Source organism: Neophocaena asiaeorientalis, unplaced genomic scaffold (assembly GCF_003031525.2).
Source record: "Neophocaena asiaeorientalis asiaeorientalis breed wild unplaced genomic scaffold, Neophocaena_asiaeorientalis_V1.1 scaffold376, whole genome shotgun sequence".
Taxonomy (NCBI): domain Eukaryota; kingdom Metazoa; phylum Chordata; class Mammalia; order Artiodactyla; family Phocoenidae; genus Neophocaena; species Neophocaena asiaeorientalis.
The window spans coordinates 462,200-489,686 of NW_020174368.1; the positions used below are offsets into that span (position 1 = coordinate 462,200).

General features: G+C 44.2%; 1 protein-coding gene and 1 long non-coding RNA gene across 3 annotated transcripts in view; one reads left to right on the plus strand and one right to left on the minus strand.

Moving 5' to 3' along the window:
* Window positions 1-9,729: 9,729 nt before the first annotated feature.
* On the plus strand, window positions 9,730-26,791 carry LOC112407052 (uncharacterized). Of its 2 annotated transcripts, XR_003004658.1 has the most exons (5): window positions 9,730-10,058; window positions 15,691-15,804; window positions 22,165-22,234; window positions 22,360-22,513; window positions 24,002-26,791. It is a non-coding gene; the product is annotated as an uncharacterized LOC112407052 (long non-coding RNA). The 2 variants fall into 2 exon arrangements; XR_003004657.1 differs by having other exon boundaries at window positions 22,165-22,513.
* The window catches only part of MAP1B (microtubule associated protein 1B), a 90,099-nt gene continuing 73,427 nt past the window's right edge, over window positions 10,816-27,487 (minus strand). Inside the window, exons 5-7 of the mRNA XM_024756201.1 lie at window positions 15,559-22,078; window positions 12,412-12,650; window positions 10,816-11,290 (exon numbers count right to left, since the gene is read on the minus strand). Of these exons, the coding sequence (XP_024611969.1) occupies window positions 11,135-11,290; window positions 12,412-12,650; window positions 15,559-22,078 (6,915 nt within the window). The 3' untranslated portion in view covers window positions 10,816-11,134. The remainder of the gene's footprint in view (window positions 11,291-12,411; window positions 12,651-15,558; window positions 22,079-27,487) is intronic.

A 27,487-nucleotide genomic window follows, 5' to 3' on the forward strand; every position in this document is an offset into this window, starting at 1 on the left:
CTTAAGCCCTAGACCCTTGCCCCACCAGAACTGTGAGCAGATGTTCCTGCCTCCTGCTTTATCAAGAAAATTTAGGCCACATAATACAACCTCAGTCTCCCTTGTTTCTGCCTTAACAGCTCTCTCCTTTCCTGTTCTCTCCATCATCCCTTCTACTTCAAAGTGATAGGTGTCCCCGCCCTCCTTTCCAAGGTTAGGCTCTTCACTTGTGACCTGATTCCTTACCTGCCTGCCTATTCCAGAGCCATCTTCTCTTTCCATCTTGCATCGTCTCTACAGATTTCTTCTTCCAAGCCTGCAATCTTATTCAAGACTTCCTTCCCTTTTAGAAACAAAAATGTCTTTATCCTGCCATCAGTCAAGCTCCTTCCCTGTCCCTCCTTCCTTTTGTCTCCAAACTTCTTAAAAGGGTATCTCCACTTACTGGTTCGTTGCTGGTTCATTAGACCCTGAGAATTTGGCTTTCACTCTGCTGCAGACCAACTGCAATGATTCTTTCCCCTCTGCTCTGTTTAGCAGCACTGATCACTCCCTTAGAAGCTTGGTGACTACAGCACACAGGCTATCTCTGTTCTGGCACTGCTTTCCTGCGCTCACAGGCCTCTGTGTGGCACGTACTGTATGCTGGGCACTGTACTAAGAACTGTTGAGTTTACACAGACGAGTAAACGATAGACCCTACCCTCAAATAACGTACATTCTAGGGAGAGAGAGGGGGCAGGCACATATGCACCTATCATGCTTCATGATGGTTAATTTACTGAGCAAAAGGCGCCTTTTGATGTGTCTTGAACCTTCCTCTTGATATAATAATGGAGTGGTTGAAAAAGCCCTGCCCTTGATAAACCAAAAAGTATCATTAGAGACACAAAGTGATATGGGTGTTCACAGCAAGAGCACTTCAAGCCCAGAGATGGGAAAGCTCTAATGAAGGGAAATCATCATCACCTGCTTTGTGCTTTAGTTAGTCACCTAGGTCTGTCTCAGGCTGTCTTGGGGTAGAGATGGTCCTCTTCTTCCCCATGGAGTCGTGTAAAGTAGGTGTTCAAGAGAAATTAAATGGAACTGGAACGAACCCACACCCACCCTGCGCGTCCCCCGCTCCCCCACCAAAAAAGGAAGAAGAAATAGAAGAAAAAGGCAGAGTAGTAGAAGAAGAAAAAACAACGATGAGGTCCACATACCTTGCTCTCCTCTTCTTGGGGCTGTGTTGCCTTGGCACCAAACTTTGCCTTTTGTTTTCATACCTTCTAGCTGGCTGTGGACATCAGATATGTGTGTGGGAAGTTTGTCCATTTTACAAATAGAGGCCTTGAAAACTGGTTTATCAAAGTCGTTTTTTCACTCTGAATGAGATAACATATTAGTGAGTCCAGGGGTGCTGCTAAACCTCTTACAGTGCATAGGGCAGCCCTCATAACAAAGAACTATCTGGTCCAAGATGTCAGTGGTGCCAAGCTTACAAACCCTCGTCTAGGGTATACGAGCCAGGCAGCCACAGGAATTTTTGCAGTGATGTACATTAGTTGTTTCTTGTCTAACTGTATATGAGTATAAAATATGCAGTGATAGAGGGTGGGCCATTATCCTTCCTCAGAAAAGTCCATATGGAAAAGGATAAATGGTGATTTATATGATTTTTTTCTTTTTTTTAATTGAAGTATAGTTAATTTACAATGTTGTGTTAGTTTCTGGTGTACAGCAAAGTGATTCAGATATATATATTTTTTCCATTATAGTTTATTACAAGATATTGAATACCGTTCCCTGTACTATACAATGGGACTTTGTTTATCTATTTTATATGTAGTAGTTTGTATCTGCTAATCTCGAACTCCTACTTTACCTACCCCCCCTGTCGCTTTTCCCCTTTGGTAACCATTAGTTTGTTTCCTATGTCTGTGAGTCTGTTTCTGTTTTGTAAACAAGTCCATTTGTATCATATTTTAGATTCCACATATAAGTGATATCATATTTGTCTTTCTCTGTCTGACTTATTCTACTTAGTATGATAATCTCTAGGTCCATCCATGTTGCTGCAAATGGCATTATTTCATTCTTTTTTATGGCTGAGTAGTATTCCATTCTGTGTGTGTGTGTGTGTGTGTGTACCACATCTTTATCCATTCATCTGTCAGTGGACACTTCGGTTGCTTCCATGTCTTGTCTGTTGTAAATAGTGCTGCTGTGAACACTGGGGTACATGTATCTTTTCGAATTTGAGTTTTTCCAGATATATGCCTAGGAGTGGGATTGCTGGATCATATGGTAACTCTACTTTTGTTTTTTAAGGAACCTCCATACTGTTCTCCGTGGTGGCTGCACCAATTTACATTCCCACTGACAGTGTAAGAGGGTTCCCTTTTCTTCACACCCTCTCCAGCATTTATTGTTTGCAGACTTTTTGATGATGGCCATTCTGACTGGTGTGAGGTGATACCTCATTGTAGTATTGATTTGCATTTCTATAATAATTAGCGATGTTGAGCATCTTTTCATGTGCTTCTTGGCCATCTGTATGTCTTGTTTGGGGAAATGTCTATTTAGATCTTCTGCCCATTTTTGGATTGGGTTGTTTGTTTTTTTGTTATTGGATTGTGTGAGCTGTTTGTATATTTTGGAAATTAATCCCTTGTCGGTCGCATCATTTGCAGATAGTTTCTCCCAGTCCGTAGGCTGTCTGTGATTTATATGATTTGCTACCTGGGGGTATGTAGCTGGAACCAGGAGTCTTGAGTTCCACAATGAAGCTGCTTCCTCCCCTGAGTCAGCGGAACCTGACACCATTGCACCCAGTCGTGTGGCTGAGGAAGGGATGAAGTTTTGGCTTTAGTGAATCAGGGAAAGGAGTACTTTTTAACAAACATAGTTATGTCAGAAAGTTGCCTTTTATTCTAAATAACTTCTTCACTTGAAAATAACCTTTTCTTTCCTCATTGATTTGGCCTTTTCACTGACATTGCATGCTGCCATGAGGATGTTATTACCTGTGTGGTAACAAGGAAGTCCAAACAAAGGATGGTGGCAACGCCTCTGAGAGTGTGGCAGTTACCACCAGGATCTTTGTTTAAAACAAAACAGTGAGTGACACTTAGGTTTTGTGTTTATTATACATGAACGTGATGATTCCAGATCTGAGCTGGACATGTTCAGAAAATGGTTTGTTCTTTAAAAAAGAAGTGTCTGAAAATAAATTCCATTATGGGCTTTAAATGCTAGATCAAGGACTTTGGGGAAGGTTTATAAAGGATTTATAAAAGGGACATTATATCCTCTGATATACCCAGTGGTAAGAGAATTTGCTTGCCCTTTTGGTTTCCATGATGCTTCATCTCTGCAGAGTTCAACATTTTAATTCTTAAAATGCCGAGGTTAATATGCCTAAGATAGTATCTGGAATAGACTGCAAGAATGCCCGCTAAGTTTCCTCCAGTGACAGTCTGCTGCGCCACTGTTGGGTGTCAGCGTTTTCCCGGATCTGGTTCACAAGCAATCATGTACCCATCTTGATTACACAAATTATATTTAACAACTGCTCTTTGTGAATGCCCATTCCTACGTAATTTAATCCTAATTAAATAAATCCTCTCTAATCCTTACAGCAACCCTTCAGGGCAGGGATTATTACCCTCATTTTGCAGAGGAGAAAACTGAGACTTATGTGAATTGCCTAGGGCCACACAATTAATAAGTGGCAAGGACAGTGCTTGAACCCATGCTTGTCTGATTCCAAAGCCCCTTTCAAACAACAACCCCCTATCATCACTGTGCTAACCTGGGACTACGTACGTTCATTCATTCGTTCAGTCATTCAACAAATATTTATTGAACATCTAGTGTGTGTCAGGAATGGTTAAAATAGTCACTGAGGATACAGAAGGGAACAAAATAGACTAAGATCCCTTCCCCCGTGGTGTTTCTAGTCTACGGAAGGAGACACATAATAAGTATATAACATGTCACGTGGTGATATGTGATACAGAGACAAAGCAAGGAAGAAGGAAAGAGTTCTGGTTAAGTGGTGGAGGTTGCAGCCTAACACAGGGCGGTGAGGGAAGGCCTTCCTGAGAAGATGACATTTGAGAAAAGACCCACGCGGATGAGGCCGAGGATCATGGGGTCGGTCGCCCGGGGAAACGCGTGGCAGACAAAGACACCAGTGCTGAGGCCCTGGAGGGAACTGTGCCTAGCGTGTATGAGGAAGGCCCATGTGGCTGGAGCGGACTGCACAAGGCGCAGAGCAGCAGGATTTGAGGCCAGGGAGACGAGGGGTAAAGGAAAGGACAGGTGGTGAAGACTGCCAGCCCATTAGTAAGGACGCTGGCTTTTACTCTGAGATGAGAACCCATTTGAAGGTTTTGAGCACCGGATGGCATGGTGTAACCTAACATTTTTAGAGGATTATTCTAGTCTAGCTGCTATGTGCAGATACTTGGAGGGCGAGGACAGGAAACAGGAGACCAGTTAGGGGGCTACTGCAGTTATCCAGGGGAGAAATGACTGGCCTGCACAACAGTGTTAACAGTGCACGTGAGGAGAAGGGGTTAGACTGGGTGTGTCTTGAAGGTGGAGCCAGCAGATTCGCTGATGGGCCAAGATTTTTGACCTGAGCAACTGGGATGATGTGTGTACCATCACACATTTTTTAGGAAAAGCCTAAAAGGAGAAGCAGTCAGGGGAGACCAGGGATTTATTTGAGGGCATGTTAAATTTGATTTGGGATATTTTAAAGGTCCCTACTGCACACCCGAATGGAGCTTTTAATGGACAGCTGAATATATGAGTCTGGAGATCAGAGAAGAGGTACAGACTGGAGATACAAATTGTAAAAGTCATCAGTTGACACATAGCATTTAAATCCATGAGACTGCATTAAAGTAACATGCATTATTGGTTTGAGTCAGGGATAGTCGAATCCATGAACTAGAACTGTGCCTACTTTTTAGAGGTGATTACCCCATGAACGTGGCCTCATAATGATGTTCCATCATCTGTGAAAACATTGCCAGTAACCCCCAGAGAATTAGCCAGAACTGCTCATATTAAAGGAACTGACTGTGACCAAAACTCAATCTGCCTGTATGGCTCCAGTGAATTTCTAAGACGTACAATATAAGATCAGAGAGGAAATGGTGGGATCCAGGATTATGCAAGAGACCCAAGAATTCATGAGTCAAGTGTGTGTTGAAAGGTCATTGAAGGGACACAGAGAAGCATCTAGAATGAGCAATACATTTATAAAGAGAAAGAAAATGTAGCCATAGTACCTTAACAGATCTTTGTTGATTTGCCTGCAAAATAGGAAAACAGAAACTGAAGAAAAGCTACCTTCAAAGTAGAAAAGGACCAGCTGGAAGGAGATGAACTCGTCACCATCTCCGCCGTGCTCGGTCCGGAGGGAGTGGGATAGAGACACACAGAGGGGTTCAGGTATGGTCAACTCTGGGGCTTCCCTGGGGCTGAGGGGGTCTCCTGGGACACAGGACTTCCCATGCTGAAACCAGGGCAGTCCTGGGCAAAGCAGGATGCTTGGTCACCCTGTGTTCAGGCCAGAAAGACTTCTTGGAACTGAGTAGTTTGCCAGTGGAATAGAAAACAACTTATTTAAATTTAATCTGACAGATGTAATCAAAATCTCTTGGTGATTATTTCCCACCCTGAGTGCTCACATGCTTAACCCTTTAATTTCTGGAGGGATTTCAGAATGCCTTCTGGTACACAGTGACTTCTAATGGGACCGGTCGACCAGCCCCATGGCTTGGAAGCACAGTGTAAGATTAAAAGGAGTGTTTGTGACAGAGGAACATCATTATGACTTCAGACAGGCTGCAGTGGCCTTTTGAGGCCAAAGGACCATCTCTGAGGACAGACAAGACCAGGTACTGGAGGTCTGTTGATCACTCTGTGGGCACGTCTTCTGTGGCGGGAATTGAGGTACACACACACCACACACACAGTCTCAGTTTAGACATCATTTCTGGTGCTTTTCCTATGGTCACCTTCACTCATCCTTGGATCTTGGGAGTCCCAGTCACCGCGTTCAGTTAGGGCAGGACTTAATGTTTTGCTCACCTTTAAACCCCCATGGTCTTACCCACTGCTGGGTATAGAGTAAAGGTACAATAATCATTGAATGACTGAGGAGAATTCCTCCTTTTTTTCTTTATTATTTATCATCACTTTTCCTAAAAAACTTTTATTTCCTAGGTGTGAATCCAATCCACAGCATATTATGTTATATAGAGCTTACACTGTAACTGAGCAAGAAACCAAAAAGGAGATAACGTACTGGATATAATGACCGAGTGTGATGACTTTGTAGAGCCCCAGAAAGTCAGCCCTAGGAGGGGTCATCCAGTTTGACCATCTTGTCAAATCCTCTCATTTTACAGGTAAGAAAGGGAGTTCCGGATGGATTAAGTGACTGAGGTCACACAGCCAGGTGTGGCAGAGCTAAGATTAAAACCTGGTTTTTGGTTTATATTATGATTTAGTAGGAAACCCTCCCAATAGCCTCCTTCAGATACACTGCTCTGTTGACTTTTTCTTTTTAAGCAGTAATTTTAACTCTTTCTCTGATCTTCCGGATTCTGTCCTTAGACCCCAAGGTCCTCTAGGGCTTGGCTATAAAGGATAATGAGACAACAGTTGTAGAAATAGTAGCAGGGCCCTCTCAGCGGTTTACCAAAAGCCAGGGAGCCCACTCTGAAAAGAACACAATCAATCACCCCTTGTGAATGAACCCACCATACACGCCCCAGCCCCCCAACGCACCCAACTCAGTAACACACGACAAAAGACAGCACAGCACACACACCAACTTTTGCCACTTTTGTATTTTATTGTGGAACTGAGGTGTTTTTTTTTCTTTTACATCAAATATCCTCAATGGAAGAGGGGATATTGCACACAAATATCATAAAAGCACTACATATTACTTTCACTGGAAACTAATTTTCTACATTAGATATGACTGGATAGGATAGAAGTGATGCAGGATTATAAGACATAATACCATACACAGCTGCAGACTGACACAAACACCATTCAGAACAAGAGAGAGGAGTGGGAGGTGCTTCTCAGCCAGGCTCAAGACCATGTCCTTCCAGGGTGGAAGGAGAAGGGCTGCATGCAGCGCCATAAGCCTGACTCAGTGCCGCAGGGGCGTTCTGAAAAGGGCAGCCCCGGTCTTGATGCCCCATCTCGATGGCTCCTTTTTTGGGGAGCTCCAAATGAGTGCAGAGAAGCTATTTATTTCTTCCCTTCCTTTTCAGTTGTTGATGCTGCCTTTTAAATTAATAAAGTCACATTTTTTTTTTCATAGTAAATAGTTTTAATACCAGGTGAATAACCTAATTGCTTTCAAAGAAATGCTCATCCCCTAGGCTGCTTTTGGTGTGTTGTTCAGTTGGTTAAAAGATAAAAGCTTACAGTTCCTTTCAGATGGAAACAGGGTCTTTTCTTCTAAATCTGAAGCGCAAAAAAAAAGTTATTAATCTAACTCACAATGTCATTACTGAGCAAGAACCTCCTGTGACAGGTGACTAAAGAGGCAAGAAAAGCAATTTTAGAATTGTAGAGCAGCTCCTGAGAGCTGAAATTTGGTAACAGGGAAAATGGGAAGTGATAAAATTTCCATTAGCAAATGATTAAATCTTATTAAATAAGTACTGGAAAGCTCCTAAACTGTGTAAGCTATTGGAGACACTTAAAACATTCATATACACTGGGGAAACCATTCACTATGATATGTAAGGTTAAGGAAAAAAAAAAACATTTTTTTTTTTTTGGAACACCATGGAAAATGGCATTTAAGGGTTGGGAAGGGGGGGAGGGTCAGTCACTGTATCCAGCCCCACCACAAGACTGGGAAAGCATGCACAGGGATTGGGTTTTGAGAAAGGGGATAGAATTAGTTAAAATTGAAAATGGAGGATCATCTCTAACGTTTAGTCTCTGTAGAATTTTAAGAATACTACCAAAAAGTTCATGATCATGAGTGCTATCTTGATGGAATCCCATCATTTAAACAGAGTGTAAATTCCTTTCACCCAAATATTCAATCTATACAATTGGATTAAGTAATCAGTATGAATAAAGCTCCTAGAAGTCTGTGTCAATCTTTAGCTCTCACCATGAATGTACATGGTACATTGTGATGGCTGTTACTAAACTAATTGTGTATTTATGAAACTAGCAAAATTAGGTTAGTCACACAGGTAGGAAAGGTGTCTGGAAGGACAGGAGCAACCTGTAATGTAAATATTGGTGTTCCTGTTATATTCAGGCTCTGTGGTCATCACTGAGAACAATGGATGGAGAAAGGTACTGATCTATTTCATAGGAAAAAGAGCCAGCTGACCAGTGACAGCTTTTGTATATTTTTTCCATTAAATTCCATAGCAAAAAAGAAAAGAAAAAAAAAAGGAGTGGGATAGAATGGTTATAATTGAAGACTGGCTATAATTTTCCTAAAATGTTTGGTTTTTTTCTTAAAGCAAAATAATGTACATGTTAAATAAATTTAATTTGGGAAATTGGAAAATAATTCCATCTTCTATCAAAGAAAAATCAACCAGAGGTCTGGATTTGGCAAGAAGGCTGGAAATCTGTTTCTCTTCCAATGCATCATGTGAACCAACTTAACTAATTATTAAATAATCGTCTTGAGTATCTTAGGTTGTCTCTTAAAATACCTTTTAAGTAGGTGAGTTTATACTCACTGAAATCCTTTTTTGTCACAATGTGTTTTCCATCGTGTGCTCATTTTTTTGTACCCTAAATCAATGCGTTGTTCTTAAGGACTTCAAAGAAATAGGGTAATAAATAAAAGCTGCATTTCTAGAGAAGCCTAAAAAAAAATAGAATATTAATTTTTTAAAAAAATTAAACATTTGAAAAATGTAATTCACAGCATTAAGTAGACTGCATTAGGTCCTCGGTGAAGGGACCCGGAAGAAGCATTGTTTAAACCCTCATAGTAGTTAGCAGTGCAAAACACACACTTATCAGACAAAAATAAACTAAAATGTTAATTCTGAAATAAATAACTAACATAGAAAATAAAACGAGGTGATTGTTGACTACTCCGTAGATCTTAGAGTCTGCAGGAGACGCAACTCGACAGAGCCCAGCACAGCTGTCACTGAAAAGTTTGCCACATCTGAACACTGGGTGCGTTGATCTGCAACTTGAAACTTAACGTCAGTTTTAATCATGATCTGGCTTCCCAGGTTCATAGTTCAATGATGACAATGATGGAAATGATCTCTGAACTCTACATGATGAACCGTAGGAGTTGGGAATTCATTTGTTTTCAACGTATTTTTCTTTGTTTTTTTTTTTTTTTTTCCAAAAAGGAAAATCCCAAAGCAAATTTTTGCTAGGGTTCTTTGAACTTGTCTTGGCTCTTTTACCTCATGGTTGAAGATCTTGAAAGAAGTACGTAGGATACCACTGGGTGATGTACTCGTAAAGGCCTGGAAAAGTAGCCATTCTCTCCCACTCTAAGATAGCACATACTCAGATTTTTGTTATGGGACTCAAGGGGTGGGAGGTATCACTATTCCGGGTAGCGATGGGCTTTTAATAAATATTATTACTGCAATATCAGACTTCAATCTCACCAGAACTTCAAAAAACATTATTCATTTTTTTTGTCTTATGAAACACTTTAAAAAAAAAGACTGTCACTTGAAAATTTTCTTTGCATTTTCCTGTAAATGAAAACATTTGTTAAAAAGTTCATCTATGAAAAGTTCTCACATATCTAAAAAAAAAAAATTCTTCTGTACACTTGTTCCCATAATTATGCTGAAATTAATGGAAAATTAAAAAAAAAAAGCCAATGTAAGATGAGGGAAGCTAAATACTGTACACTTGCTGAGAACCTCTTCCACCATTAAGATTCACTGTTTTCCCAGTTCTGATCATAGAAGCCGTTTCAATCTTGAACTTGCAGTAGTAAAGAAGCTATGAAAGGCTCAACGTGCTTGGCTGAGGGGCCTGAGGTGGTATTCAACACGCAATGCTCAGCATCAGACTGTTGCACCAATCAGGTAAGCGCCTAGTACCCCTCCCACGCGCACACACATGCTCCTTTAACTGGAGTATCTATAATCCTACACGGATGTTTTATAAACTCGCTGTCTCACATTAAAAAATAAGTGCATCAAGTATCTTTGTACATTCAAGTCACTTCCTAAGGCAAATTGTCTACCGTATGTACTCCCAACTGCTTTGGTATTTGCTTGTTTATCGGGGTGGACTTGGGTGTCTCCACATGCAGGTTAATTGACTCAGAGTGGACTAACTGGGTGCACAGATGCTGGGAGCATGCCTTAGATCAATCTACTCGTGTGTTTGAAGAGTCTGAGAGTTCTGAATGGGGTTCAAACCACTTGCATGTCCAGTCTACACTCACTACATTTTGTCAGTGTGCAGCCTTCAAGCTGAAGGAGCTTAATTAAGGCGTGAAAAATCTCACATGCCCTCATTACAAGTTTTGTTCTTTTCCGTTTTCTTCCAGCCAACTTGTTTTAGGAAATTAAGACCCTTTTTGATGACTCAGACTGACACAAGTTGCAAACTTTGCCTATGCAAACTACAGAATAGACAAAATGCAGACCTAACTAATGGTTATTTTCTCTTCTCTGCCCCACCCTGCTCTCTCTTTCTCTCTGGTATCTCACCAGCATTCTCTACCATTACATCTCCTCCTCTTGCATTCTTTTTTTCTTTCTCATTTTCTCTCTCTCTCTCTCTGTTCTGCGTTCCCTCTCTTTTGTGCGTGCGCGCTCTCTCTCTCTTTCTCTCTCTAAGACAGATGCCTCTACCTAGCAGAAATCAGTTGGGTTTGCTAGTGCATGGTTTCCAAATGTTCAGCAGAGATGAACTGGGGTAGGTAATTTTGCAGTAACTTGAACCCTAGTGTGGGAAGACTGCTACTTCCCTTAGCATTCAGCAAAAACTGAGAAATATTAGTGACTTGTATCACCATGACACAGTATAGCGTTTGGCAGGTAACAGTTCAGCGACTTATTTAGGTGAATTGACTTTTGTTAGAAAAGGTGGTTTCAAACTGAAGAATTTCTGGAAACAAAGTTCAAACCCTGTGGTGCGGCTGGTCAGGTTGTTACAGTTCAATCTTACATGCAGGGAAGGACTCGTCTTGCATAACCACGGTACTGCTGCTTGCTAAAACCATGATGTTGAGCTCCTGCTGTTTCTCATGGGTCTCCTGGTACCATTCCCTCATCACTTCCGAGTCATGTGTTGGGATCAGGGTCACCTGCAGGGAGAGAGAAAACAGCTGCTGAAGAGCAGAACCGGAAATCGGATGAAAAGCAAACAGAACAGTGAGGTATTAGACCATTAGAAAAAGAAGGGCAAAGAGAAAAATCTTCTATTGTCCTTAGGAAATTCAAAGAATTTTTCAACTTAACGTTTTCTAGGAACCAGAATAAAGCTGCCAAAAAATCAGTTTTTCTGGGGGAGCTGAACACTGGAACCAAAAGCACGTCATGACTAGCTAATTAGTTTATCAATGAGTCGTAGGTTTTTCAGTTCTTTCGTGTTAAGAGATGTGCTTCGGTTAAGGTGGAATTTCTTGTATTTCCTTTAACATAACTGATCCTAAGAACAAACGTTTGTATGTTTAATTTGTGTGTGTGCTTAGGGGCAGAGGAGTTGGGTGGGTAGGCGGGCACTGACTTGAACAGTAAAAATTCCACCTCGTATTCAGTAAGAGGCCACTGGGTGTTTCTCATAGATTTCATATGATGAAATAACCAGCATTTCTATTCAATGTTATGCAAGCACAGTTTACTGAATGACTACAAAACCATAAGGAAAACTTAGATAAGCAAAAACCATAGCTGACATAGTATTAAGAGTGGTTCGTGCCTAGTTATGATGCTTGGGAGCCGGGAGTATCCTGCTGGGGACCATTTTCAGCAGTGCCCCTCCTGCAGCATCTCACTGGACAGCCGATTTTCTAAACGGCCATATTCCAAGCTTTGGTCTACTTGTGAAGCACAAAGGAGTAAAGACAAGTCCTCATCCGCATCACATGGAAATATGACCACTTGGTTACATTGGTTAATATTCTTGGTATATTAGGGTGAAGGGCAAGTAATCTTGGTCCCATTTTGCAGATAAATGTATTATGCTTTAGGGTGGTAAAGTGGCTTTCCTCCAAGTCCCTGGTGGCTGGTGGTAACAAGAATACTTTTAGACCACCTTCTGTGTGTTAAGTCTACTTTGTTCTCAGGACAGTTTATGTGTGGCAGACCCCCCAGGGTACCTCATGTGGATCCACAGTCATAATGGTGCCTCATTAAACATGATCCCTTCCCTCTGCCTCTGGACACAGCTCCATGTGCAGTGCGGACACTGTCCTGGAGCTCTTACCTGCATGTTGCTGCCCCACTGGGCCTTCCCTTCCAACAAGGCATCCAGGACAGCCCGGCTGGGCTCCTCAGCAGCGGGGTCATTCCCACTCACCACGTAGTAGGACGACCTCACTCTCTTGAAAAATTCAACATCGACGTTCTTACTATTGCTGTGGTTGGGAATATAGCACAGGTCCAAGTACACAGGGGGGCCTGGAGGCACAGCTGAGGGCTTGGATGTCTTGGTGTTTCCTGGCCCTTCAGTAAATGAACAAAAATAAAGAGAAAGCCGGGGTCACAGGAATGCGAAGAGACCCATCTGTCCAGTACACCTTCCCTACTCCTTCCCAAGAAGGTCCTCTAGGGCATGGGGAGGGGGTACTGGGCATTCCTCTCTCTCATAGAGGGCATTTAACACTGGCAGTTTGAGAAAATATGACCTGGTTGTTTACCATCTCAACTGGAGAACTGAAGAATGGAATGTTTCCCTTTGTGGACAACCCATTAGGAAGAAGAGTTCAGGCCTTCCTCAAAGATGGAACTAGGTAGTAACACTCCTTCTGAAAGAGCTACTAATGTGATTTTAATTTGAAGAGTCTAAGAAACAGATTTCTAAAGGACAAAAGAAAATGTCTGCATGTGGTAAAACACAGTTAAGCAATCTTTGTAATCCAGTTAAGATCTCATTTGAAAGCAATTTTGCCCACAGCTGAATATCATACCCTCACATTCGACCTAGCCAGTGGTCAGATCTTAATGAACATCATATGATTTCCAAGACCCTCAGCACCTCAGCCTCATTCATCAACTGATGAAACACTGTATCCTCTCCTTAGGACAGTACTCTAAAATGTGAGACGTCTCTCCTTAGACAAGATCGGATACCAAGAGGTATGAGGCAAGAGAAAGGGTCAGAAAGACTAGGCTTTCTCTAGCCAATCAGGACATACCAGACTGAGGTCAGGCGCACGTAGCAGCCAAAATCCCCAGTCTAAATCAGAAAGCCCGGCAAAGTAAAGATTCAGACTAACCCCAAAGTTTCTGGGCACCTTGTTTGGTGAGCTGGCTTTCTGATTTGCTCTAATTAGAAGGTTTAAACTTTTTGAAACATTAATACAACTAGCATTCTAAGGCAGTGATTCTTTCCCTGGCCACACGATTAGAATCACTTAGCACGCTTAATACCAGGCCCCATGCCCCAGAGTCTGGCTTAATGGGGCTGGGCACCACCATTTTTTAAAAGCACCCCAGCTGATGCTAATGTGTATCTGGTTTGAGACCACTGCTGTAAAGCCATTTAAAATACCAGCTGGACCCTATATATTTAATCCTCTTGCCTTTCTCCATGGGATGTATAGAGGCTGTCATCCCAGAGTCGAAACCAGCAGTGAATTGGTCTAGTTTTATTTTCAGGGGGGGTAGGGACGTGGTGAGAATCAGCCAAACTGGTATTTGGATAAACCGACTCATTTTATGAATAGATTAGCCAGCCTTTATAATGAACCTAAGCTAAAAGCCCTCAACATATCCATGTGTAAGTCTCCCCGAGAATTCTGACTTGTAACAGAAGTTTGTGAGTTACATTTCTTCTAATATTTAAAAATGTCTGCGGTTTCCCCTTGCACACTAAATCACTCCCATCAACACCCTTGAACATTGCTCATAGCAGCCCAAGCCAGACGTCGACCCAGGTTTGTTTTAAAATTAATAGTGCAATTTTATCTTTTTAAAAAACTACTGGGGAAGCATCTTCAAAGTAAGTTCAAATTAACTCACTTTGCCTCAAAATTCTCTAAGTGACCAAAAAAAAAAAAAAGTTTAAAAAATAAATCAATTGTGAGGGCTAGAGTGTGTGTTCAGCAAGTTTGGTAGCAGATTTCAGTTGGATGTTATCTGTTTGGATGGATTTCATGTTTTCTCCTAAGTGCAGGTCAAGTTGTCAAGTCCTTTAGATCAAGGAGTTAATTATCTGGTGGTTTTCCATTAAGTCTAAGCATGAACAAATTCAGTTTGTTTTCTACATGCAAGTAAAAAGAGGAAACCTGCTAAGACCTGAGTCTTGAAATTGATGCTCCATGTTGCTTAAAAGTAAAAATTTGTACCTGTAACTAATACTTCCTAAAATGTACTGAATTTGAGAGTCCCAAAGGTTCATCTCTCAGATTTTCCATAATAAATCAAGGAAGTGTTGCTTAAATTACTGTTTGCTTTACACGTTTGAGTCAATTTATGTAACTTTGTGAACTGTGATCTAAAATCCCTGAATAACTGTGTAAAGCAAATAAAATATATGAATTCAAATCCCTGTAATTGGTTTGAAGCAACAAAATGAAGCTGGGCCATCAGAGACCTGTTCCATCCAAAACCCAGGTCATTGCTGAGACCTTGATAAGTCTTAAGAATCTGAAGTCAGGGATATCTGCTCTTGCCAAGTGGAATTTCAATCTGAAATAGAATGCTGAGTCTCTGTTAGTGAGGCCGTGTGGTCAGAATGGGATAAGTAGAGCCTTGGATGCTTTTCTGTCTATTTGTACTGGGTACCCAGTGGTCAAGTGAATTCGCTGGTTGATCAAACAAAGCACTGCCTTTAATGGGGATGCATCTCCAGCCTGGTCATTTTTTTCTATTTAAAAACTGTGTAACTTTTAATTTTTAAAATGTTATAACTTTATTTTAAATGTTTTTATTTTTAAAAAATGGGACCTAAATCTTGGACCTATGCTGCTTATTCCAGGCTTGGCTTGGAACTCTGGTTCTCCCTAGGCCTTTGAGAGCTCCTGGCCTGTGTCACCTCAACTTGATTCTGGGGCCGGCGTGGCCGAAGCCAATGCCAACAGAATCTTCCCGAGGAGCGTGAAACACACATCCTTGGTTCTGAAGATTCAGAACAAGGCTGCGGTTGCTGTGTTGCAAAAGGGAGCAAACCCAGGGGTCGCATCTGGGAAATCAGAGCTGCCCTGGGCCATAAGCTGAGCTACCCCCAGGCCTACAGGCTACACTGGGCTGAGATCTATACCTTTTGGCAGAAGAAAACAGTGAAGGGAAGGGAGAGCACCAAGTTGTGTTCTCTCACCTCCCCAGTACAAAGTCAAATGGAAATGCAGAGGCTGCAGTGAAAAGTAGAATTGTCGTGCCCTGTACCAGGATGCCAGCACCTTCCACCTACCTGCAGTCGCTGTCTTTACCGATTTGGATGTGGAGGCGTTCGCGGCATTCTTGGTCTCCTTGTCTTTCTCTTCTCCACGTGCGGCTTTGACCTCAGGAGCGGTGGTGGTGGTTTTTGTTGCTTTTTCCACAGATTCCTTCTTCTTAGGAGAAGCCACTCGGGACACCTTATCTGAGGATTCCTTCAAGGCCCCTGGCTTGGGTGAAGCTGCAGAGGGCTTGGACTTCCCATCACCCTTCTTGACAGGTGAGGATGACTTGGTCTTTGTACCTGGCTTTTTGGTTTTGGTCTTCTCCTTCAGGTCCTTCTTCAGAGCTTTGCCCAGGTTCTGCTCGATGGCCAAGGCCTCCGGGTCCATCATGGACACATCAGGGTGGCGTGGAGAAGGGCTGCGGTCCTGCATGGGGGCCGGAGGTGGATCCATGTGTTTGTATGTGACGGTTTTGTCTGTGGGGATGGTTTCTGATTCATCTTCCGAGTCGATATTCGCATCAGCTGTGATGGAGGGGCACTCTTCTGTCTCTGGGGGGACATCAGAGTCGGTCTGGGACGGGGCTGACTCGCTGACTGAGGTGGGAGGGGTTTCATCACATTGTCGGCCCTGGGGCTTTCCTCCAGGAGGTGGTGGGGCTCCCCCGGATTGGGTGAGGGGCTTCTCCGATTCTTCCGTTGGCTCTTCACTGGCGAACCACTCGAGAGGATTGGGGTTAATGAAGGAGGGTGAAAGCTCCGTCTTGGGATGCTTGTATTCACAGGAGGACACGAGGCATAAGTCAACATCCTGGCGAGCCTCAGAGGGGGACTTCTTCTCAGCAGTGTAGCGCTGGTCTGAAGTCTCAAAGGCATATGTAGACGTCTGGGGGGTTCTAGCGCCTTTATCGGGGGTCTCATAACAGTATGCGGAGGTAACAGGGGTTCGTGTAGTTGTTGTCGATGTCTCATAGGAGTAACTTTCAGACCCGGGGAAACTGGCAGTTTTCTCAGTGGTCTCATAAGAGTAGCTGGAATCCCCAAGTGTGGGGCCACCCTCTTCAGAGTCGTCATAGCCATTGCTGATGTCATCCAGGAGCCTTTGAGACCGCTCAGTCTTTTCATAGCTGTAAGCACTCACTTCGGGGGTCCTTATTGTCTTCTCACTTATCTCGTATGCGTACCCAGACTCTTCGGGGCTCTGTGTGGGCTTTTCAGTAATTTCATAGGCATAGCCACCATCTTCGGGAGTCTTGGTGGTTTTCTCAATGGTCTCATAGGAGTAGCCTCTGTCACATGGGGATTTGGTGGTGCCCTCTGTTTTCTCATAGTAATAGCCACTCACATCTGGGGTCCGGGTAGTTTTCTCATAAGCCTCATAGCTGTAACCTTCTTCATCTGGGGACCTGGTTGTCTTCTCAGGTTTCTGATAGGCATAGCTGAAGTCTCCAGGTGTCTTCCCTCCACTGTCCTTCTCCAGGCTGGATGTGGTCAAATCTCTCTGCAAGGCTAGATGGTGTGGCATTGTATCAAACAACATGGAGGCACGGAAGCCATATGGCTCTGCAGATGCTGCACCCATTGGTGGGGGAGAGGCAGTGTGGCAAGCTGCTGTGCTCTCCTTGACTGCAGAGGTAGAGTCTGAAAAACTAGGGGAATACAAAGGAGAGGACTCTCTCGGGGTGAGTGGAGAGATATCAGATTTTGGTGAGAGCTTCTCGCCTTCCAGACTTTGCACTTTTTCAGTGGTGAGCGAGGCATATACGGATATATCTCTGGGAGGAACAACATCGGATAGAGTATCTTCTTGGAGAGGAGAAGCGATCTGAGAAGGGGTATGTGCGGAGGAGGTGGATGGGGAGGCCTCCACCTGAGAGACTGAGATGAGCTCAGAAAGATCATTATCTTGGGTGTAGGACGGCTCCTCCGTTGGTGGGATCTTGTGTGATAAACTAGAGTCCTGCATGTCAGAAGGACTGTAGTCCACCTCAGTTGGCCCATTTTCAGTGATGTGAAGCATACTTGCACCCACTGTAGGGTGATCTGGAGACTGACGACTGAAGTCCATAGCAAGGGAGTGCTCGGGGGATTCCTGGCCAAATTCAATAGACATCGAGGATTGTTCAGATCTGTGATCTTGAACTGGTGTCCTAGACTTGGCTGTTTTAGGGGAGAAGTCTGGTGGAGAAATTGACATTGGTCTTGGGCATTCTTCTTTAGACGGAGACATTTCTGTTTCCTGGAAAGTGGTAGGTGTTTGCACGACAGATACTGAAAGGGAGTCGTCTACTTCAGTGGAATGTGGGGAACCAACCTCAGCATGCAGCGAGGGAGACACGTCATCTGTTGTCGGCTCTGGAAATGAGCTTGTAGCCACAGAAGCTGTGGAGACCGAGGCCACACCCTCCATGTGAGAGTATGTGTCTTCTGCCACACCCTCATCAACAGGGGTAGCTGACTTGTCTGAGATAGTGCCTTCAGAAATGGACATCTTAGTGTCTTCTTTAAAAGATCCAAACTGACCGACATCTATTTGTGTAGGAGAAACATCTCCTCCTAACTTCCTTTCATCTAAAGCCAGTCCTGCTTGAGAACTCATGGCTTCAACATCATCAGTTTTCTTTTCTTGACCAAAGTCTTCCTTTATCGGTACAAAGTCTGCGCTTTTCCCTTCCTGTTTGTCTGGGGAAAGACCAGTGGAAGTCGTGTCAGAAACTGGACTTATTTGGTCTGGAAAGCCTTCTTTTCCATTCTTTCCTTCAAAGGGGCTTTCGGTACATCTATCAGGAGCCCTGTCATCCGCACTTGGAAAACTTTCATATGCAGACTCAGAACCAATTAGGGGAGGGCTCCGTAAAGGAGACAAAACTTTTTCAATAGGAGACTCCGAGTCAGGCACAGGTTCATCCATGGGGCTTATGGAAGCCCGTTCACTCTCATCTTTGGCATCACCGAATTCAAAGCTCACTGGGACTGCCGCTGGTTTTTCAATGACCTCTGTGGGAAGGTGACTAGATTTCTCATCAGTGGGGGATTGGTAGTACGGTGTGTGGCCAGCACTGCCAGTCACAGACTGAGATGGAGACACCACTTCCAGGGTCTTATCCTCAGGACTGGCACAGTGTTCTTCCGCTACTTCTTGGGTCACCTCCAGAGATGCTGGGACTACTTCTGCCTCTGCTGAGACTTTAATCTCACTGGGCGTCAGAGAAAAGTTCACGCTACGTTCACCCACCGGGGTCTTTTCTATGGGCGACGGTGGAGATGCACTCAGGGACGGGCTCTTGGCTGGGCTGAGTTTTTCATCTGAAACTGCTGCGACGATGTCTTTGATCTCCAGCGTGGCACTAGCTCTCACGTCTTTCTCTTCAGAGCAGTAGGCGTCACGCAGAGCAGACCTGCTGAATTTGTCTTCCTCCATGGACGAGGGTGGTGAGATGGTGGAGGCGGAAGCACTGTAATCCTTCCCATCAGTGGCATCTGTTTTTGACCCTTCAGAAAGTCCATTGAGTGACGTCACAGCAGGTCTGGAGTATTCCTGAGGATACGGTGAAGACTCGTATTTGGTGACGTTTACAAATTCTTGAGATGGGGACTCGGTCTCTTCATTGTTGGTCTCGTCGCTCATCACATCTCGAGGAGTAGACATCTCGTCCATGGGGGTGGGCTCGCTGGATATCTCAATGGTAGACTGGGTGTAGCCGGAGGTGGCAGTGAATTCTTCAGGCTGGTCTTCCCGATTCTCCTCGTCGGAGGCAGTGGCCTCACTCTCTGAGCCTCCGGGTAAAGTCTCATCGTGAATTGAAGATGCAGGTTCTCGGACAGGAGACTGGGCTCCCGCTAGCTTGGTGGACGTGGTAAGGAATCCATACTGGTCCTCGGCACCGCTAGCCTCCGCAGCCTTGTCAACCACGGCCATCACGTAATCTTCAGCTTCAGCCTTTTCAGGCTCGTAGTCTTCCTCCCTGGCATCCTCGGCTCTGTCCTCCTCGTCGCCCTCCTCCTCGGATTGTTCAGCTTCTCCCTTCTCCAGTACCTCGTCCCTGTCTTCTTCTGCTCGCTCATCACCACTGGCCACCGACTCCCTCTTCTCCTTGACGTGCCCGTCGGCCTCAGCCTTGGCGCTCTCCTCCTCCGCCGCCAGGCTGTGCTTGGAGGCGCTCACACACACGCTCTCCTCTCCATCCTCTTCTGGCTCCTCGGCCTCCTCAGTTTCCGCCTTCTCTTCATAGTCTCCGGTCTCGGAGGACTCCTCAAAACCCGCTCCTTCGTCTTCAAACTTTTCAGTGTCCTCCACCCCCTGCTTCTCGACGGGCTCCAGCTCCTCGGGGGTTTGCTCGCACTCACCCTCCCCTTCAGTGGTGGTGATTCCCTCATCGGGGGACTCGGCAGGACCCCTGGTGACTTCTGTCTCTTTCTGGATGACATAGGCTTCGACGGGCTCGCTTTCCTTCAGTTTCTCTTCATCTTCGATCAGCTCCAGCTGAGGCTGGATGTCTTTTGCTACGTCGACCTCTTCAGCCTTCAGCTCTTCAAAGTCCTTGGTCAGATCCTCGGGGGATGACATAAGGGACCTCTCGGCTTCGAGTTCTTTGGCGGGGCCCGCGGTCACTATTCCAGCCGCTGCCGCCACAGCCGCCGCAGTGGCCATGGTGCCGGCGGCCGCAGCCACAGCCTCTGCGGCCTTGCCTTCCTTCTTAACGGCTTTAATTTTCCCCTTCTCCTTCAGCTGCCCAGCAGCAACAGAATCTTTCTTGACAGTCTCTTCCTTCTTGGGTACTTTTGGTTTTAATGCAGCCGGTTTTTTTGCTTCAGATACGGGAGTAGGTGATTTCTTTGTGTCTTTAGGAAGTTTCTTAATTTCTTTTTTGGGTTCCTTTTCCTCCTTTTTAATTTCCTTCTTTTCCTCCTTCTTAACTTCCTTCTTGGCTTCCTTCAGTGGGGTTTCTTTCTTAACCTCTTTTTTGACTTCTTTTTTCTCTTCTTTCTTGATTTCTTTTTTGACTTCCTTTTTCACCTCTTCCTTTTTTGGTTTTTCCTCCTTCTTGACAGGTGTTTTGTCCTCCTTTTTAGCCACTTCTTTCTTTGGCTTTTCCTTTTCCTTCTCCTCTTTCTTTTCTTCGGGTTTTGCCTTTGTTTCCTTTTTCACAGTCTTCTCCTTGGTGACTTTGGGTTTGACGTCTGTGCCTTGCTTTTCAGGCCCCTCGGCTTTGGCCGGAGGCAGCTCTTCTTTGCTGGGCACCTCCTTTTCTGTCACTGGAGGTTTGGTTTCCGTTTTTACTGGTTTGTCTTTTTTCACCATTACCTTGTCTTTGCTTTCAACTTTGGGTGCCTTTTCCACGTGATTAGCTTTTGTGACTTCAGGGGTTTCTTCTTTTGACTCCTTTCGCCCAGATTTGCTGGGGAGTGGCTTTGCAGCTGGCTTCAGGCTCTCCCGGCTGTCGGCCCTCTGCTTCAGTCTTACTTGTTTCACAGCAGGGGTGGCCACCTGGCCAGTTAGATCCTTCTGGGTGGCCAGTGGCTGCTTCAGGAAGTCCAAATGTTTGAGCTTTTCCAGTCCTTCCAGGATATTGTATTGGGTGCTGTTGCCAGGAAATAAGACTCGGATGATTTTCTCTGCAGGGTTTGCTGGATGCCACACGATCAAAGATGAGACTGAAGTTAAGTAGGAAATTGGGATGTCTATTTCTTGACCGTTAGGCAGGATTAGTTCAGCCTTGTCTTTGTTGGTGCCAGTCCACTGCTGCATAAAGTACTGCATTTCCTTGCTGCTCTTGACTGGGTTAAGCACATACATCTCTAGTTTACCAACTCCCATTTTTTGGAAAAGAATGACAGGATCAATGGTATTGCCTACACTTCTGAACAGAGGTTCTGGCTTCATGGACAATTTGTTTAGGTACTGGAGAGTGAAGCAAGCTTCTTCTATGCTTCTCTTCATCTTGATGTTTGGCTCTGGGTTTTTCAGATTTTCAGGTACATTGAGAAACACAACTCCTAAGTCGGGGGAGATGAGGTTTTTCATCCAGTCACTATTTGTGGTGGAGCCCTGGGACTGTTCTTCCTCGAGCTCTGCGATTTTCCGCTGGAGCACGCTGTTTATTCCAGGCAAATTGTCATCCCCAATGTGGGTGAGCAGGATGGAGTCCACTCGGTCCAAGTGTCGGATGAGCTTCCAGAAGCAGGATTTTCTCTCTGATCCTCCGTTGATGAGCATATTGAATCCATTCACTGCAAACAATGCAGAATCGCCCCTCCCTCCTGGAAAAATGTAACAGCAGGGCTTGGATAGCTTCAGAAATCCACCTGATGTGGGAGGTTCTAGGATATCAAAGGGAGATGGGACTTCCACGGATTCTGAGAGATACTCGGTAAACTCGGAAAGTCCTTCCATTTCTGGCAATATAGAAGCGGAGTTGAGTTTAATATTGATGAAGTCTTGGAGATTATGTCTGTCAAGATTGGAGTTTTTCCAGTCCCCTTCTTCGGGACAGAAAAGGGTTAAGCTGGCTTTGTTGGCAGGATGGGTGGTACTCAGTAACTCCCCAATCTGGGATTTAAAAAATCATAAGAAACAAAGAAAGAAGAAGTTCAAGTGACTGTCATCACTGATCCATCCTCTCCATCTACTACTAGGTATTACAGGATCACTGGATGCACACAGGGCAAACGTCAGAGATGTTGGTTGGTAAATATTTCCATACTGGTAAGTGAACAGCCTCTGTCCTGACCACTCCTACCATTCCCTTCTCCCTCAACTCCCTACTCCGCTCCCCCCTGCCCCAAGCACCTCCCCCTCAGACCTCACCACCATCTGTTCTTGCCCAGCAGGGGATCTTCAGAACTCTGCTCCACTTCTAAGACCAGTGACCATCTGGATGATCGGTGCCTGTGTGGTTATGAAATACTCTGGATACAACCCCTGGGTACTTGCCATGCAAAAATGCTCTTTAAAAAGTAACAAACTATCACAGGGGATGGCTCGGTGAGTCATTTCACCACTGATATGAAATATTTTCTTTTATTCCACTGGGCTGGGCAAAAAGGACTGATGACACATTAAATGAATTTCGATAGGGTGCACATGGTATCAATTTTTAGAATCTGGTAGGTAGAGAAGAAAAAAGTTTGGTGGGGTTTTTTTGCATCTTGGAGACAGAAAGTTATAGACTGCACATTACTACAAAAAATTACTGGTTCTGGCATCAGTTCACACTGTGTAAAGCATGAGTAGTTCATCCAGCAAATACAGACAGACACTCTGAAACCAAGATGGTCAGAGCAGTTGGATAATTATGTGAGCAAGGAGCCAAAATCTGTCCCCCATTTGCTCTTGTTTGAATCCAGGGTGAGATATTCTACTCTATTACAACTCCTGTCCTGTTCAAGCTGGGCATGAGTGGCTAAAATCAAATCTGGCTGAAAAGTTTTCAACACATTGTTTAGTACTGCAGGATGCGAAATGCAGAAGATTTAATTGGGACCAAAACAGAGACTGTGACTTAATGAAAATGCTGTTTTCTTTCTCACTCCATATTATGGCCCTATGCCTAGTAGGTAGTGAGGGAGAATCATGCCATAAACTCCAGTCTTCTTCCTTCAGTTAACAGCAAAGCTCATAAATCGGCTCAGCGTTTCCAGTGAAAAGAGCTCTGTGTCCTTAACGGTAAATGATGAGGGCAAAGCAAAGATTTCATTTGGTCCAGGCATCCCTGAGCCCGTGGGTCTAAACTCTTCCCTTCTAGTATTGGAGTGGTTTTCTCTGTCTCATACAACCTCCTGGATACCAGCGTTCTGAGGCTACTAGTATGAATGTTTAGAAGGGTTATAAAATCTGAATTTTCCAACGTTAGATTGCAGTAGAATAGCCATTTTTGTTCTGTTAGCCTATTTGTCCTACATTTTATGTGAAGGGTCACAAAACAACAAGTCTTTCTTTGACTTTGCTGTTCTCCTCTGACTTGATGATCTTCTATAAAAGGGATAAGAATCAACTATTTTGGAAGCTAAGAAAACTGATAAACAGCAAATGGTAGCCATCCATGGGGGAGTCTTTGCTCAAATTATTTGCTGACCAAAGCAAACATCAGCACCAACTATGGTTTCCTGTCCAATAATTAGCATAGACCCACATCACCATCACTATAGAACAGTTACAATTGTCTCAGTCCTAATTTTCACACAGAGTGCATGCAAACTATTCATGTTTTATAACACATTTTTGAGGAGAAATCCAGGATAACTCAAACTGCTGAGTCTTTAATAGTGAAATGCAAAAATTAAGTTTAGTTCATTTTAATTTTTGAAATTCTACCCTGATGGGTGTGGCAGGTAAAGGTATGATCCAGCTGTGTGCAGGGGGTATTCAGTCATTAGCTCTTTTTATGTGACGTGGGTAATCATCAACATCAAGGAGAAGGTAAAAGGACTTGTGGAATACCTCCTTACTTTCCATCTTTTCACCTCTACCCAGAGAGTTTCTATGAAACGAAGGAAGTGACCCCCCCAAAGGAAACAAAGCTGTGCAGAATTCTGAGGAAGTCAAGGGCCTTGAAAAACAGCAAAGAGGCTGGTGAATGGAAAGCTATGACGTACAAGAGAAAGCAGAAAACAAAAGTCAGCACTGCCAGACAGGTTTTTTTTCACAGAGGGAAAATCCGGTACCTTTGGAGAAGCAACAACGCACTGTGCATGAGACAAGAACACAGTCTCAGGCTGGAGAGAACCCGTCATGAAAGAGACAGATGGAGAGGGTCCGGGAGGAGGAGGAAGAACAAGCGCTACGGCCTTGGAGCAGCACAGCAGAAACAAAGCCCCGATGTCCCCCCAGAACCGGCTTCCAGACCTGTGCCAGCACGTACACTGGAGAGACAGGGCCTCAAGGGCAAAGACCGGGTCTCACAAGTGCCCGCTCAACCAAGGGACAGGCGAGAGCAACGAGGAGGAGCCAACAATGTGAGCAGTGACAAGGGTACCTGTGAGTAGGTCCTAGACTCGGGACCTGAGGCTTCCTCTAAAAGGGTTTGCAAATCATCACCATGATAAATGCTAGCTAGTAGAGCCCGTTATACTAAAAGCTCCTGAATAGGCGGAAACACGTCTTCTCTATCTCTGTTACCTTTGTTTCCCCAGCACATCATCGGGCTCAGTCGATGTTTGTTGAACCTCACTGAACTTGGCCAGTTAAATACGTGCTGTCCTCCTGAAGTGGACACTTGGGAAGTGACCAGAGCCCACTAATACTTCTCAAGCACACTGACTCTGCTACCCTCCCCTTGTTCTTACAAAGACGGGTGGGTGACATGACCAGAAGGAATATTGTTTGAGGCAAAGATAGTCCTTTTCATTAATTACCTTTTCTAATTAAATGCAGGCATACTGGAAGAGGAAGGAACATATAGGAAATAAATGACTTTACAGCAGATAATATTAATGAAATAAGATTGCAATTTCTAAACCATAGCCTACTAACTACATTTCCTTTTGTGGTTAGATTACTTGCTTGGCTAATGAGGAGATACAGCAGACAGCGTATCTGTGGGTTTTAGCAAGATGTTTAACAGGATCTCTGCACGGTGTGACAGTAGAACTGGGTGGTCCTAGCCAGCCATATAAATTCTGCTGCTCCATGTCAACCTGGAGGGAGGTCTGCGATGGGCTCATTTATGTCCTGTTGGTATTGACGTGAATGAAAATGGTGAAGGCATGCTTATCAAATCTGTGGACAGCATAAAAATAGGAGGCCTAGGCATTGTGGGGTGGCAGAATTAAGACATTTAGGAAAGCCATTGACTGACATTGGGATGATGATGACTAAGTCAGCTCTAACAGAGGTATTCTAAAGGGATAAATGTTAAGTCCAATAAACCAGCTGGGAAAGCAGGATTGGGAGATGGGGCTTATCAACAATATCCATGGAAAAGACTCAGGGATTTTAGTTGACAGTCAAGTGCATTTATCATAAAGCTAAAGAAGTTTAAATTTCAAGGCTCCTCAGTGGCCTGGTCCCCTCCCAAAGTCCTGTACTTAATCGTGTATTAATAATTTTGTTTTCTTTTTCTTAAAGGGAACCCCCCCCCAAACTGTTAATTACAGAGCTCCTCAGAGCCTGCATCCCTTCTTCACTGACGTTTAATTGTGGATGGTGATGGTCAAAAGTTAGTTTTAGACTTATTGAATAGAAAATTGTATTGAAAACTGTAGAAGTCACTGACCCTCACACTCCTAACCTGGTCAGTGACCCCTGGAGTGTGGTGTCCAGTGTGAGTCATAGCATTTTAGAGAAACTGGACCAAAAACAAACAAACTGAAATTGCTCGCTCCTCCTCCTTGGCCTTAACCTCTAAACGCTAGACCTGGGCCCCCTTCTCTTCTAACACATTCCTCCCTCTAGACTACTTCATCTGTTTTCTAATGTGCTGATGGCTTCCACATTAATGTCTCTAGCCCACTCTTAGTTCCCCGAGCTCTGGACTCCTATGTGTAATTGTCCGATAACGCCAAGGCACTGAAACATGGCCAAGAATGAGCTCCTGAGTTTCCCCCATCCCCACCCTACCCCCGTTTCCTGCCAATGGACAGTGACCAGAGAATGTAAGGAACTTTTAATATCTTGTTTCATGGAGAACACTGAGTAGATGAAAATGCTTAATCTGGAGGGGAAAAAAATTGGCAGCACTGGTGAAGGGTGTTAAGACACTGTCAGGTGGAAAAGGGATCACATTCCTTCCATGAAGATACGATGAGACAAATGAGGAAAAACTTTCTAACAGAGAGAATGAAAAATGTCCCCAGGAGATGGTGATTTCACCATCCTCAGATTTCAGGGAGGGATGGGTTAGCCAGATGACTGTTCTATCTGTAGGCTCTGGTTTTGTCGTTGACCTCCAATGACTCACAAAAGCTGAAGCTCAAAATGCACTGATAATTCTGTTTTTCAGCCCATTTATTTTTAGCTATTCTTGTTTAAAAAAAGTGTCATTTTTGGTTTTGCCAAATCGTGTTTCTCGTTTCTCTGGAGTGACTAGTGTGTTTCAAGGACTAAATAAAAGGAGCAAGAGTAGACATCAGACGGCCTTTAAGATCCCTTAGTTACTGAGTCACTCTGTACTCAAAACCTCTTCCCAAGGCAACAAGAGGCAATCACAGCTCAAAAGCCTGCTAACCATTGGCCTGCTCCGGTGGTTTCCAATCCACTTTGGCTATGGCATCTTTTCTCCAAAGTCCAGAATGTAAAAAAGGTAAAGGCCCAGGTACTCTGGTTGGGACAAGGGGAAGTGAGTGAATTCTACCCTGTGTCTCCCCCTTTTCTTGTCTTCCCCCAGCACCCCTGACACCACTGATCTAGTCTGTAAGGGAAAGTTCTAGAGATCTTCTAACGTGTGTTGAGCATTACTTCCCCAAAGTATCGGGGTGGGGGTTACGGGGCCGGCAGAGGAGACTATGACAGAGCCTCTGGCCTTTAAAACGCCTGCCTGGTATAATGAAAATGTGTGCCCTTCCGAACATGCCTCAGTGACTAGAATTCAGCCCTTGCACGGAACTCCCATTCTCCAGTTAAAGCTGTTTCTTTTTCTTCTTTTTCTTCTGTAATTAGTGGTAAAATCTGATATATGCACAGTCCCTTGTGCTAAAATTCTACTTCTGTGGGCTAGTAAAAATGATTTAAGCAGCAATATTCACAACACTACCTTATTGACACTGCCTTATTTAAAGACAGAGAGAGAGGTATTATTTGGGGTCCAGATGGGTGGATTGTGATACCTCCAGATTTAAAATTCTGGCAATGACAAACCCTTTTGTTTACATATGTCCTCTGTTCTATTTTACTGTAAAAAAAAAAAAAAAAAGACAAACCAATGACATGGGGGTAGAAACCAACCACTAGAAACTAACTGTGGAACTGCACAGGAATGTAGGAGAGGCACGTGTGTTCACGTAAATGAGCTGAGGGTTCAGG